The 15,386-nt window shown below is 47.6% G+C and overlaps 1 protein-coding gene across 4 annotated transcripts in view; it reads right to left on the bottom strand.

Moving 5' to 3' along the window:
* The window catches only part of Trio (trio Rho guanine nucleotide exchange factor), a 284,459-nt gene that overhangs the window by 107,483 nt on the left and 161,590 nt on the right, over nt 1-15,386 (bottom strand). For all 4 annotated transcript variants that reach the window (XM_051182600.1, XM_051182598.1, XM_051182601.1 and 1 more), the window contains exons 12-18: nt 8,613-8,782; nt 7,477-7,651; nt 5,087-5,282; nt 4,272-4,438; nt 2,369-2,488; nt 752-943; nt 166-315 (exon numbers count right to left, since the gene is read on the bottom strand). In XM_051182600.1, the coding sequence (XP_051038557.1) occupies nt 166-315; nt 752-943; nt 2,369-2,488; nt 4,272-4,438; nt 5,087-5,282; nt 7,477-7,651; nt 8,613-8,782 (1,170 nt within the window). The remainder of the gene's footprint in view (nt 1-165; nt 316-751; nt 944-2,368; nt 2,489-4,271; nt 4,439-5,086; nt 5,283-7,476; nt 7,652-8,612; nt 8,783-15,386) is intronic.

Consider the following 15,386-nt stretch of genomic DNA (forward strand, 5'->3'; position numbering starts at 1 on the left):
AGCCACAGGCGCTGCTGTCCACCCCACTTCATCTTTCTGCATCTTCTGAGATCTTATATGTATCAGCAACATATAAGAATCACTTCTACCTGACAGTCAGGGGAACCTGTGGCCCTCAACAGGCAATCAGCGTGACATCGAGGCCCAACAGACCCAGCCCTCTACCTTCAGGAAGGCCTCCTTTTGTTCCAGGTGCTTGCTAATCATGGGGGTGACGTGGTCGGTTTCAGAATTGGGTCCTAGCTTGTCGGCTCCACCACACCAGTCTTCTTCTCTTTTGTACTCCTGCTCCAGGCTCTCCAGGACACTGCAGACCTGAGGGAATAAAGTGCCAGGCTCAGAAACCATCTCACATCTGCTGCTTAACCAGCACAGCAGACAACACTGTCACCTGGGCTCAGGGGAAGCCAAAGAAGGAGGAAAGGACCAAGAACACTATAGGCCACCATGGGGTTTGCTGGACTCAAGGCTGGCAGGGAGGGGTTTTAGAATACAAAGCCAGAGATGAGTTTCCCATTGCCTTGATGGATTTCCTTGATAGAGAAAAGGTATGTTTTCTCAGCTACTTGGCAACTTGCTGTTCTTGGACAGCCAAAATAGCAATGTAACTTTAACTTCAGAGCATGCTTTCCCTGCTTTACTTGGACCTGAGGGATTTGGTATGAGTGGCTATGTCAGCGGTGGTGCAGCTGTCCCTAAAGCCCAGTACACTTAGTCACCAGGAGCCTAGGAGTGGGCCCTCTCTCCCAACCTGCTCTGAAGTCTTGTAGAAGGCGACCGAGGCATTGACGAGTTTGAGGCGATCTTCCATCTTGAGCATGAGCTGCTGCCAATGGGAGGCGACCTTCTCTGCACAGTCTCGGATCATGTCCATGTCGTAGTGGTTGGCTTGCAGCATGGCCTCAGCCTTCTGCTGTACCTGCAGTGCGCTCTGATGTGTTTTCTAGACACAGGGAAGACAGGAAGGCTCATCAGGAAGGTGTCACATGCTAAGATGAAAACTGGGATGCTATCCATGGCTAATAACCAACCCTAGCTAGTTACTACTCACTGTGATGCTTTGCAAATATGGAGGACAGCTTAGTTTAGTAAAGTAGTTCTAGGCCAACCAAGCTGTTGTTTAATTGATCTAATGGAGGATGAAATGCATTGAGGTTTCCCAGCTGTAGGGTTTTCTATTTGAGAAGTAACAGGAACAACTCTCAACTCTCAGCAATTGATATTCTAAAGTGCTGTTCAATTATGCTGTTTATTATTCCTACCACCTTTCTTATGACAGCCACCACAAGCAAGCACCAGAACAACAAGTGTGAAATAGGAGGCTGTAGCAAATGACTTTTATTTTCATTTTCAACTGAAGCACTAGGCTTCAGTGAAAAGAGTTTTGAAGAATCAGTGATTTGTTTTTAAAGAAAGGAAAAGAGAAAAAACTCTGAGAATGTTCCATGCCACATGCAAAGAAAATCACATGGCAAACCCTGATGTCTGATGCCAGAGGCTCTCCAAGAAAGATCTAGAATACGAGGTACCAGCAGTTAGGGCACCAGTTTGGGCACACGAGTGCCTCAGAGAAAAGAAAATCTTTCACCTGATATAGTGGATATGACCCTGTAAACACTGACCATGGTAGAGATTCCCAAATGACTGACACTTGACCTTGATTACCAGAACATCCTTGATGCTGCAGCTATTAAGGTTTGCAGAGTGGGGCCTTAGGGTTCAATCAGTGCTGGCTTCTATGGCCTTTTCTCTGGCTAACACCAAGGTTTCTATTATCAAACATCCCTTTTGAAGCCCCACCTATATTGTGAGATCACTCATCACAACTATTAACCACTCCTAAAAAAGTTATCAGTGCTTCGATAACAGCAAGGGAGAGCTGCCTGGACCAGCCAAGGCTTTTCTGACACTGTCTGGTGTAGTAGTGCCCCTCAACCCATCAAGAGGAATCTTGTTGCACACGGAATTTTGTCATCAGCATTACTTGTGCTGGGTCACAATGAGAGACCCTTCACACCCTAACACTATGGTTTGTTCAAAATGGTTATATGTAAGACTGTGCCTTCAAGATCACCAAGATAGTAAAAGATTCCAATTTGAGCTCCCTGACTTAAGACACTTCTAATCCATGCATCCTGCTAAGGCCCTTTCATGGGGGAGAAGGGAGCCCGGCCACTGGGACACTTGCTGCAAGGCTGTCCTCAATGGGCTGCAAGTTGTGGGCTGTTTCCTTCTCCCACAATCAATGGGATCTGATGAGCACTGTCATTTTCCACTCAAGAAGGGCTGGCTCCAGTGGCTGGTGTCACATCAAGTGTTATCAGGCTGGTCTCCATGTCATTAGGTCCACCCTTAGGCACTGCCTTACCTCAATTGCATGCTGGAACTGCTCGTGTTCTCTCTGTAGCTGCTCGGCTTCCTGCAGTGAACTAGCGGTAATGAGGCCAGCATTTAACATGGACTCTCCATTTCGGATCCAGCCCAGCACCTGAAAGAGGACACTGGGTGACTCTAAGCAGTGGACCTTCCAGTAAAAACACCTGGGATGGGGAGGGGATAGGTCTGTAAAGTGGTATAGAGCAGTGGTTCTCAACCTTTTGGGTTGTGACCCCTGTGGAGGTTGATCGACCCTTTCACAGGGGTCACCTAAGACCATGGGAGAACATAGATATTTGCATTATAATTCATAACAGTAGCAAAATTATGGTTATGAAGTATCAAGGAAAATAATGTTATGGTTGGGGACCACCACAACCCAAGGAAGAGCATTAAAGGGTCACAGCGTCAGGAAGGTGGAGAAGTCATAGGGAGGCAGCACTGACTTCCATACTATCCTACAGACACAGCCTGCAATCCCTGAAGGGCTCTCAACAAAAGCACTGCTCCAGACTGCTGCAAGGCTGATGTTTGAGAAGACAGCGGCACTCAGCAAGCTCTACAAACACAGACCTGAACAGTTCAGGCTCTGTGTTGTAAGCAAACTTGTTCACTGAGCGAGTTCTCCATCAGCTGAGAGAAGTCCTGCTATTTCCTGTTCAGACTCTCACTCCTAATCCACAGCAAGACTGGTCACCTGCTTAGTAAGGGCAGCCCGTTTGCTTCACTGACTTTCTGTGTAGTGGTGGTGTTAAATGACACAAAAGCCGAGCTGTGAAATAGATTGTGCTACAATGCTCAGGGGTCAAACAAGAAGACTCTGAAAGAAACCAATTTTGATGGCAGAAGCCACCAACGCCATGGAAGCTCATTCTGCACTGTGGCAGAGACCTCAAGATACATGCATAATATTTTCCTTTTGTAATCTTCTTAAAAATCAAAACAACTTCCAGCCTTTGGTGAGAGCTTCCAAAATACCAAGTCTAGCCTGCGGTTCAGAACAGAAGTCTCTGGGTCAGTTCTGAAAACTGCTTTTCTAACACACGTGTTGCTCTCACCTTCGGGCTTCTGATGCCTTCGAATGCTGGCATGCTGAATAACTACTTCATTTCTTAAATACGTGGTTTTTTTTTTTTTTTTTTTTTTTTTTTTTGAGATAAAAAGAAACAATCACAGGTTATAGTGCTGTGTTTCCTTCACATGTGCAAATACCAGTGGCGCTAACGGGACACAAGAAAACAGCAGAAGCCCCCTGACCACCTCTGGTGCCAGGAGCATGCGCTCTCCTGTGAACACGACCCATGTCTGCACCGCACCAGGCTGTGTCTGAAGCTCCTGGCATTCCTAGGCCACAAAGCCTTTCTGTGCCGTGTGCAGAATACAACACCCCCACTTCTCCATCAAGCCCCTTTGTCAGTGAACTGCACTTTATCCCCCACCACAGGTTCGAGTGCAAATCCCACTGGCATGTAGCTCATTTTTGTTTTAGCCCCAACCCCATTTGTGGTATTATATACAATGTACAGATAACTCATGCAAAGCCCAGCCTTGTAGTCTGTGGCCGTGTCCAGATTAATAAAAAATTTAGTTGGGGGGTGGAGGGGAAAGGGGGGATCATGCAGTTCCTTAGCCTAGGAAGTACTGTTTTAGCAGGGGACCACCGAACAGTAAAACAAGCAGAAGGATGCCATCCTCATGGGCTGTGGTGGCTGAGATGGGAGCTCTTCCATTGTTCAGCCAGCCATCCTGGGAGGCTATAGACAACACTTTTACCATGAGATGCTGTCTTGAGGCATGTACAACCTTACATATCAGGACAACTACAAGGAGATCATGGGAAATTCTTCCCGAGGCTGACACGCTAGGATTCCCCATCATTCTTCAGTGTCACGCACCTGCTTTACTTCTGCCTGCAGGTGGCGCAGTTGCACACACTGCTCCAAATGTTTCCTGTGTTGCTCAGCTGCTAAGTCCAACTCCTGCTGCTTTTCATGAAGAAATTCCAGGAGGTCCTGGACCCGAGTGGCCATGTCCACATCTCTGTCGCAGAGCAACTCCACACCTGTGAACAGTGGTGGGAGACTTCAAAAGTGAACTCACACCTTCCCGCCCTCCTCTCAGCTAGTGTGGCTCTCTCTATGTGGCTTGTGAATCACTTGTCCACTGGGGCAGGTTGAGAGAGGGCCAGGCCGGCAGGGATGCATTATATGCATATCCAGCACACTGGGATATAAGAGAATGCCCAGATGAGCCAAGCAACTGCACGTCCTTCTCAACGGACCCAGCAGCTGTTAGAAAATGAGTGAGTGATACACTCTTCAGGAAGTTTTTAATGTACAATGTGTAAAGCGAGTAAATGCATGAAGGATGTTGCTGTGTAAGCTCCTGATGAGAGTATAGTTACATCCAGGGGCCTACAGTGACATCTGCTGGTCAGAGAAACTAAAAGAATGTGAAAACAATTCCTTGGGCTTTACATTTCACTCACAAACACAACAAATCACTTTGCACAATTAAAGTTATTACTTGAAACGACTCTCAAAAAACTTTGAGGCTAAGTTTCCTAAGCAGGAAGCTAAGTGTGACTGTAGTGTATGTGAAGTAGAGTGCAGGTGATGGCACAGTCACAGAAGCCATAGCATTTCGTCATCCCAGTCCCGGGGTGATTCGAGGAGCTGCCACCTGGCATGGGATGGAGCACCTTTCTTACCAGAGGCCTGGACTTCGTTGACATACTGCAAAAGATCCTGCCCTTGGTGGATGACATCGAATGTCAAGTTATTCATGGTCAGAGCTTTGTCTGCATGGTGCTGCAGGCGCTGCTCAGCGATTGTCAGGTCCTCTGTGTCAAAGTCATTCATTTGCTGGGAAAGTTCATCATTCCAAGACTCGAGGTCTGAGATGATCTGAGGAAGGAGAGCATCTATGCAAATCAAGACTTAAGGCACGCTGCCACATCTCGTCAACTGTCTCAAAAGGACATGGAAACCACATGGGTTTGGTTGTGTGGTATACAGAGCAGGCTTCAATAAAACCGGTTTATGCTTTTTAAAAGAAATAAATGGACAGAGTTGATTGAAGGGGCTCCTATGCTCATCAGACACTTGTTTATTATTGGGAAAGGACCGAGAACCCAGTGTATAGTGGGCAGGTCTTCTACCACTAATTATATCAGCAGCCCTGAAAGGAGAAAAGCAACTATCTGAGTACTTCAAGGTGAAACCTGAATAAATACATCTACCTGTAAAATGGAGAGGGAAAAACAGAAAATTACTTGTTTTAAATTCTGGCAAAGTGGTTGTCTCAAGCAACCATCACTAACACCTGGTAAGCCATCACGGCAAAGGCCATCAGGATGTCGCCACTTCAATGCATGGCATCTTGGCTGCCCTATAGATGATGGGTAACAAGTCATGGCTGCTTGTGAGTGATGCTGTAAAAAAAAAACATGTCTGGGTCATTCCTGCACAAAGCCAGAATGTGGTCTGTGCAGGTCTTCCTTCTGAGTTCTATGTATACAGGAAGTAGCAGAGAAAAAAAGCGGTAACCTAAAATTCAAATGAGAACATATATATAATGTGGGAACCTGGCTTCTTTGACAAGTGAACCCATGATGGTCAAGAAGTCATGGATGCACAAAGTGGGAGGACAGAGCGAGAACTGAACCTAAACTAAGAGGCTAGCACCAAACACAGGAACAGACTCGTGTGTCTCCTAATGGAGGCATCTGTGCAAACCCGAACACATGCTGTACACTAGGAGCTAACAGGTGCCTGTCGGATGGGTGAGGTGCCTGGTGCTGTGTGTGTGTAAGGAAATGGCCTTATGCTGCAGAGATCTACAGGAATAGGATGATGGCCAGGCGAGTCTCTCTCAAATACTCTGGAACTATATTCAACAAGGGCAGGGAGCAAAGAAACAAGGTCTTGCTGACCTGGAGGACTGGGATACGGAGGCCCCATTGTGCCACTCTTTTGGCTTTTGTATAGGTTTGAAAGATTGTACAACATGACTTTTAAGTCATGAAATCCAGAAACAAGGAAAAAAAAAGAATACATATATGTATATATATATATATGTGTGTGTGCATATATATATATATATATATATATATATATATATCTGCTTTTATGGAAACCAGTGCTGGGCTAGGCAGGCAGCCACCTGAAGGCACCCGCAGGAGGTCCTCTTGTAAGGTGAGGCTGATGGGCAGGCCAGAGGGGGCTGCACAACAGAGCGCTTCCTGCACCAGAGAACCACAGGTAGTCTGTGTGGCCCTTTCCTGCCTCCTCCGCACCAACCCCTAACCTCTGTGGCACTTGAGGTCTCAGCCACTCCAGGACCCCACAAGCAGTATGAATGAGCGCTCTGAGCAGGGGAGGCAGTGAGACGCACGATAGTGCACTCTCCGACCCCTGCAGTCACAGGCTAGATCTGTGTGGTCTAGTGAGGGCTTGTGTACCGATTCTGACCACAGGCTGTGTAAGCAGCTGGGCACAGGTCATAGGCCTCACACATGCTGTAAGGCTTCAGCCTTCTGACTGTCTCAGACCGTTCAGCCTCCTTCATTCGGACTCACTCTACTCCATCAAGCATGAAAGCCACTCTGCACAGCACACAGCCACTCCCTCTTTGCTTAATGCAGATAAGAGAAGTGTATATTTCTTTCTTCTCTGCACATATCCGATATAAAAATCCATTTTGGGGTGGAAATTATGGAAAACTAGAGGACTCTTTCATGGGGGACGATTTCTATTCCTTAAAATGCACAGGCTACCGTCAGTCCCTTTATTAAGAGAGAAAACAGAAAATAGAGGGATGTGTGAGGGGAGGGCAGGAGGGAGGAAGGAAGAGAAGAAGCCGGGGCCTTGCAAGCCCAATCTCTTTCTAGGAGAGTGGAGTGTGGGGCCCCTGGGGAGGCGGTGGCACTCCCTACTCTTCAGGAGCACACTCTACTGCTGCTGCTCACACTGCAGTCTCCCACCCCAGAGTGCAGGGCTGACCACCCAGTCTCCCTGCTCAGCAGAGGCTCCAGGGAACGGAGAGGACCCAGGACAGGAACCAGGGGCAGGGCTCCAGGGCAGGGGGCTGACCACTCACATCGATGGCATCCCTCTCGAATATACGCAGCTGCAGGAAGAGTTCCAGCTTGATCTTGCGTTCCTGGAAGAGCTCCTCCATCTGGGACTGAGCCTCGTCCAGCTGCTGCAGCACCGTCTCGATGTGGTTGATGGAGCTGTTGTGTGGGGTCTTGTTACTGGAGATGGCAGAGTCCCTGCACGAGGGCAGGAGGAGAGGGGACTTCAGTGAGACAAACAGGAATTGAATGGGAAAGTCTCACATTGTTAGACACCAGATCCGGCAACGCAAATCTTCAGGGGAAGAAGGCTGGCAGGAAGCGGGACTTTGTCTCAGCAAAGGGAAGGCGCTGTCCCCTAGCAAAACACCACCAGCCCCTTCCTCTGAGCAGCCTGTTCCACCGAGCCTGAGGGCACAAAGCTGTGCCTGTCGTGGCCCTCTCCTGAGATGTCAACTACTACAGAAAACCACACTGGAAGAGTTTAAACAGAGAGGCCAGCTGGTGCCTGGTTACCGCACTATCAGCAATCCTCCTGCCTGAGAGGTTAGCCTCTAACGCACACAGTGAAACCCTTACCAAGGGGACAACATGAAAGCCTATTTAGTCATGACTCCATCAACTGTCTTGAGTGTGGTTAGGGGTAGGGAGTCACCCTCACGTGACCCTCATGACCCAATCAAAGGGATTTCCAAATCTGCCTCCAGAGGGAACAAAGCCAAGCTAGCTGGCCCTGCCCTCTGCCTGGAGGAGCCCAGAGGGAGGCTGTCCTGATACCTGCAGGCCGCCTGGCCTTTGAGCTGAGAGACGGACAGGCTGCCACACTCTAACAGGCAGGTCCACTGCGGCCAGAGGACGTGGTCTTAAGAGAGACAAATGCATCCACTTATAAAGAAATTTCAGTAGGACAGTAATGAGGACATAGTAACAAAATTTAAATTCTGATGGTTGTTAGTCACTGTTAAGGTGAACAATTATATATATATTTTTTAACAAAGGGGGGGGGGGGATGGCGGCAGGATGAGAAAAAAACTGTCCCTGGCCTTCTGGGGAGCATATTGGAGCTATGGAGCTATTTGTTCAAAGACTGGTAGGGCAGGAACCTGCTGTGCAGCCTGGGCTCTGTGTGGGACCAGGCAGGGGTGGGGGCCAGACCCACCTCAGCTGCTGGATGAGGTCCTCCCCTTCCTTGATCACGTTGACTGTCACCTGCAGCGTGGTCTGCTGCTGCTGGCCGAAGCGCTTGATGAGATCCTGGACAGCCTCCACCGACTCGGCGTACACGTCGTCCAGCAGTTCCTTCTGCAGCTCCTCTAGCCATGTCCACAGCTGCGAAGCAGACAGGGCACCGTGAGTGACTGAGTGAGTGCTGTGGAGACTGGGACACTCACATGGGGAGGGTACCAGTGGTGGACTGCCCCCAGAGAGAGGGAAGGAAGGAAGGAGGGGGAGGAAAGAGAGGAAGGAGTGTCCCCGAGAGTCCGGCAACCAGTGGGACACATGCACAAAAAGAGCAACATGTCACTGCAGCATGGAGCAAAAATAAACAGGCAGTGAAGCGGAAGAGGCTGTCACAAAGGAGAAAAAGGAAAGGGAAGAGAAGCTGCTCTCCCCGTTTGCAGAGGCTCAACATGGAGTTCAGTGGAAACACCAAGAGTCTCTCAGACAACAGGAACTTCCGCCAGGCACAGAGGCATTCTAAGACGTGTTTACTGCTTCAGTTTCAGCAAAGGAATTACACCCCATCATTAAACCGCCACTCACACATGAGTGCTGTAGGTCCCTTGGAGAACAGGAGAGCTCACTGAGCTAAACTACTCTCCACCACAACTGTGAGATGGAGCTGTGTACTCCTGAGATGACTATATCCAGTTCAAGTACCCAGCCAGGGCCAGTCTGTCACACGGCGTGGTCATCCTACTATGGTAAGACAGTGTGTCAACAGGAGGTCTTCCTTCTCCTGAGTGGGAATTAGAACCCGAATTCCATGTGTATATTTTCCAACACAGAAAAGCTTAGACCATCAATTCTGCGCTACCACCTGCTCGTTGAATGGTAACTACCACATACATAAAATATGTTCCTCCTGCTACTTGCAAACATGTTAAATTAGGTGGGCCAATTTAAAATAAGAAAAGTATTGGCAAAAGGCTTATTTCTCAGTCAAGTTATCTAAGATCCTAGAAGTGAATTTTACTAAAGATACTAAACATCTGTTGACTTTTTTTGCACTGTTTATGTGGTTTTGAGCATACTACCAACTTTCATACAATAATTTTACCTACAACAGCCTTGGATGAAGGCTGTTCAGGTCATGTTGTAGAACAAGGGAAACGGGCCCCAGGTGGAGCAACCTGCCAGGCCCTTCCTGATGTCCTGCAGCATTCTTGGGGGGTTATTGTCAATAAGGACCTCATTCTCAACTTGATTGTCAACACAGTGGCTGCACTGACAATAACAGGAAGGAGAGCGGCATCACGGCACTGAAGATCTCCCAGCTGGCTCTAAGCTTTAACATGCTCGCTATGCTGTGTTTCAGTTCTAGACAACACCCCACCGTCATCACAGTGGTACCACCTGACACACTAGCGCTCCAGAGCACAGTAGTGCTCAGTGGTACTGAACAGGAGGAAGACTGCCTGCAGGGTCGGAGTAAGGCCATCCGGGCTCCAGAGCCTCTTTAGCAAAGCATCTATCACTGTGGTCCACATGAATCAGCTAACTTCTCTAAGACCCAGCTTGGTGGTACAAGGATCCAAAGAATCACCATGCCCACGGAGGAGTTTCTAAGACAACAGGTAATGGAAGATGCAGTCATTCTGTGTAGACAAATGTGTTCCATGAGCTAAGTATGCTGGAATTAACTACAGGAATGGATCCAAATGAACTAAACAGACAGGGTTTTCTCACGGAAACAGGGCACATGCTGCTACAAGCAATAACCAACCACTTAGCAAAATAGATTGCACTATTTCACTGAAGAGTCGAAATACTTAACCCAATAGCTACGGCGATCAAGCCAGCAGACTTCTTAAGCTGGCAATCTGCCTTCCACAAGACAGGAGGCAGGGGAAAGGGTGGGGGACCAACCACACACAGAACTTATCCACTTGCTTTGTCAATGACAAACACACTTGATCACATGCCTACTACAGGCCTCCACCCTCCCAAGATGGGTATTTATAAAGATGCGTCTCTCTCCATTTGCACTGATTCTGCTGAAAAGCAATGGGGAAAAAAGTCACCAACTTCATGAACCCTGAAATCTGAGGTGTGTCTCCTGCCTGAGCTCATGTGCTTTGCTGGCTCTGCCCCCGCAATATCAATGCATAAATGAATGGAGACCACTCCTTTACACCGCTCAGCATCTTTCCTGAGCACTATGTTGTATGAGCCTGGGGCACCTGGTTTGCCCTGGGGAGGGCTTGGTAGCTCTCCTCCATTCATTGTAGCATAAACCTAGAATTCCACTTGTGGGATGAGGAGGGAGTGGGGTACCTATGTGGGTAGGGACAGCTGGACAATCCTCTAGTCCAGACACATGCCACCAAAGGTGCCCATTGAGTTACAAAAGACTTAAACCATCTTCTACACATTGATATTGGGGTGATCGGAAACAACCCTTGTAGTTGCCCTGGTGTACAGCGTACAGTACACACAACCCCACAGTGACAGGAGTAAATGTCCCTGCCACAAATGATTGCTGCAGCTCAAAACCAAGTGGGACATTCCAGGGCAGAAACCCTGGTGCTTCCCTTACCTGGGCCTATGACTCGGTTTTTCCTATGGACTGTGGGCTTGATGTGAATGCCTGCTCAGGGGGCAGTGAGGCAGACTGGAGAAGATTATATATACAGAGTGAATGACTGTATACAGAGCAAATCACTGTTGCTGCCTTTCTTTAAAGAAAAACCTCACAATAAGAAAATTCATAGAAGTGTCCATCTTTTTAAGTATTTTTTAACTGTATCCATTCTAATGTATTCTCTCAGTTGTCCAAAATTTGTTCCTTCGTCTGGTAAGCTTAACATTTAAATCCCTTTATCCCTAAAATAGCATCTGATACTATAGTACAAGGAAAGGCTATAAGAAAAATCTGTTTGGTTCTATAGAAATTGCTTCCTCTGAATTCTAGGGGGAAGTGCCAGGAATATTTAGAGGTCAAGTTTTAGCCTTCCACCTGGCAGACACACACACACACACACACACACACACACACACACACACGCCCTGGCATTTCCCCTCCACATCCTGGATTCTGGACATTGTGATCACTGGCAGTGTGCTCCCCCACCTGTCCTGTCAGTGAAGCCCACAGAGATAGAGCTACACAGAAGACGGCAGGAAGCCATTCTGGGATGGCGTAGATGAAAAGGAAACAGAGAGTGAGGTAGTGGACCAAGGCTATATATAAAGAGCATGATGTCAAATGCCTGAAAGGCCTTTGCTCCCTCAATTCTTCAGGAAATATCCTCACTCAATTTCCTTTGTGATGCCAACTGAGGATGAACAAATACATGTCTTACTGCAGCCTGAGGTAAGTAGAGCCTATTTTTAAGCTTTTAAAATAAGGTAATACATGATGACAAAGGTGCCTCAGAACAAAGAAGTCTATGAGAGTCTTAAGTCCAAGTTTTCCAAAGATGAAAATAAAACTCACTTCTGTGCAAGCTGACAATGTACAGTAAAAACATATTTTTATCCAACAATGAGAGGAGGTATGTTGTATGCAAGTTCACTGCAAGCTGGGTTCTGTTTAAGAACTATGGAATTGTCAAGACATAGGTGTAGGCCACATAGCCCCCTACAGGCCATAAAAGACACAGCCGAGCCTTCAGGCTAATTCTGAGCTGTCTTCAGATGTGTATGCACGGCTGGGAGGAAGCTCAGGAGAGGACTCTGTCCACAGACCAGGATGTAAAGGGAAAGATGGTTTTGAGAAGTGAAATAATGTGAAGAAAGGCTCTGAGACAAAAATGTGGGTAGATCCCATCCCATCCCTGGAATCAGGGACAACCTCTACACCTCCCAGGCCTTGTCTTCTGGGAGAAAGTTTAAAATAGTTCACCTCGAGAACATAGGCCATTTCTTCATCACTTGGGGAAGGATGATGGGGAATATCCTTCTGTATGCTGTGAATATGTGTTTCTCTTATTGGTTGGTGAATAAATGCTGATTGGCCAGTAGGCAGTCAGGAAGTATAGGCGGGGCTACCAGACTAATCGTTCTGGGAAGAGGAAGGCAGGGAAGCAGTCGACAGAATGGGAGATGCCATGTAGTCTGAGCATTACAGCCTTGTGTCAATTAATAGAAATGGGTTAATAACTAAGAGAGAGCTAGCCAGTAAGAAGCCTGAGCCATTGGCTAAACAGTTTATAATTAATTTAAGTCGCTGTGTGTTTATTTGGGACTAAACGGCCGTGGGACCAGGTCATCAGAGGGAATTTTTGAGGAGTTGAAGGTTCTGGGAAAGGACTGGGATTTTTGTGGCTAAGAGAGCCCTAAGACCTAGGAAGAGCCACAGCAGCAATCTTTGCACTCCCAGAAGGTCATACAGGCTCCAGTCAGTGTTAACATGTAGTCTATACACATGTTAACAGAAGAAGGTACAGCACACCAGCTGAGTGGCGTTTTCCTGGGCAAAGCCCTTGTGTTCTTCACCTGCAGTCCTATATAGGAACTGGGGTAACTTCACTGACCTGCAAAGCCAGTTTGAGAGAGAGGGCTGTGCATGAGGATGGATGTGACCATTTATTGCAAAGGCTCTGTATGCAGAAGCACTGCATTGAGACCGTCTCCCTGCTCTCAGCTGCCAGAGGCAATCGCTCCGTACAGCGGAGCTGTGCAAACTGTAGCACAGAGTAAGAAGTCTCAAACTCATCATGCCCAGGAGCTGCTGCTACTGTGAGTTCACAGCAGAAGTGAGCAGTTTCAGTGCTACTGTGAGTTCACAGCAGAAGTGAGCAACCTGCAGCAGGGCCAGCCCTGCACATAACACGTGATTTCAGTCTGGGCACAGGGAACAGGCTGAAAGGGGAACTGCTCCCACCACCCACAGAGGACTCCTCTGCCAGAAATGACCAACTCCTTGTTGATACACACGCCTGGTTGACTGTGTGTTGACACACATGCCTGGCTGACTATATATTGACACACATGCCCTACTGGCTATGTTGCACACACATGCCTGACTGTATGTTGACACAGATGCCTGGTGTCTTGATATAGGAATTGTAGTGTATTTCTCCTCTCTGTGTATTGTGTGTAAGTAAGCATGTTGCTGTGTACATATAAAAGCAGGAAGTCTTTAGATGGCCTATCCTACCACTGTTCACTTTACTCACCAGGAACAGGGTTGCTGTTAGCCTGGAGCCATGCTGGTGGCCAGCCAGCCCCAGTGACCGCCCTATGGCACTTCCACAATCTGAGCTGCTGCCCTGCCTGAGCTGTAGGGATTCAGAAGCACTTTCTGCTCTCGTGTGGTGGGATAAAAGACACCCGAGTATGCTGAGTTATAAAACATGTATGGAGTAGAGGTAGAACAGAGAAAATCAAGGTCAGCATCAGAGACCACCGCTGCAAGCATCAGGTTCTGGCACTAGGAAGAAAGAAGGGGATGCACAGAGGCATCTGCATGGCAGTTACATGTGTGAGAAGTGACAAACGGGCATTCCAGCCCTAGGTGTGGACACCTGTGGACAGGTGGGTTGAGGCTACATGGCAATGATGACCAGCCAGGGACTGACACAGCTAAGGAACTGTGTGACCAACAGGGATATCGTGCATGTTGTGTTATCCCAAGAAAGAGCTTGGCATTTGGAACTTTTCATTGTCTTTCTATTCTACAACATCCCTGAACAAATCAAATGTTTTCCTCAGCAACAGTTGGCAGCTACAAACTTGGGGGAAGCTCACTCCTCCTTCCCAAGGTCATTTAAAAATGGCTATTGTCACCCTGAAATAGTTTGGAGTTGTGTCAAAGTGTAATTCCTCTTTGCCAGAACAAACCCTCAAACTTAGAAGCTGTGGCCTCACACTTCTACAGTCTGTCCCTTTATCCCTAGACTACTGTTTCATCCCTTCCGGCATGGCAGGAGACCTGGAGCTCCTCCCATACCAGCTCACTCTCCTGAACATGCTGGCCTTTCCGAGGTGGCTGGAGAACTGAATGGCATGCCCATGCAACTCAAACAGTAGCCCAAGAGCAGCCAGATGTCTGTTTCCGTAACTAAAGTGAAATGAGTTACTCTGGGCATGGCACAGTAGCCAGAGACACGGATCCCTTCTTTAATAGAAACACAGAACCATGTCCTATGTGACACTCATCTGTTCTCATTCAAAACAGACCTATATATTAAAACTATGAATGGAGCTATTTTGGTTGTGGTGCCAAGTCTGTCCCCAAAGAAAAACAAAGAGTAAGCTAAAGCATGCTCAAGTTCCTCTGAGCAGTGAAGAAGTCATATGAGGACATAAAGGTTCTTAACAGGTTAAATTGTAGTTCAAAGGTCTGAGTGAAAAATCTCTCCAACAGGAGTTGACACCAAGAGATTAAGCCAGGCTATCCTCTGGCCTCAGACCATTCGAGATGAGCACTCATCCACTCCTATCAGTACACCTGTCAGTGAGTCCAATCCAAGAAAAGCAGCTTTGGGCTGCCTTCTTCCTGACATCTTCCACTTGAGACCAGTGTGGAGGATAAAGACAGTCCTGGCTTTCTGTTAAAACCCCCAGATGATTTTTGTAGCCTACAAGTCTTTCTTCTAGTCCTTCACTTGTCCTTTAATCTCTAGATCTCTGCCTAGGACTAACATCATCCTGAAAAATGCATAAAATTTACCTTCTTAAAAATATTACCTGTGTTATCAAGGCACAATGGCATACATTTGTGTCTTAGCACTCAGGAAACTGAGGCAGGAGGATGAGGCAAGAG

This window comes from Phodopus roborovskii, unplaced genomic scaffold (genome assembly GCF_943737965.1).
Source record: "Phodopus roborovskii unplaced genomic scaffold, PHOROB, whole genome shotgun sequence".
In the NCBI taxonomy this organism is placed as follows: domain Eukaryota; kingdom Metazoa; phylum Chordata; class Mammalia; order Rodentia; family Cricetidae; genus Phodopus; species Phodopus roborovskii.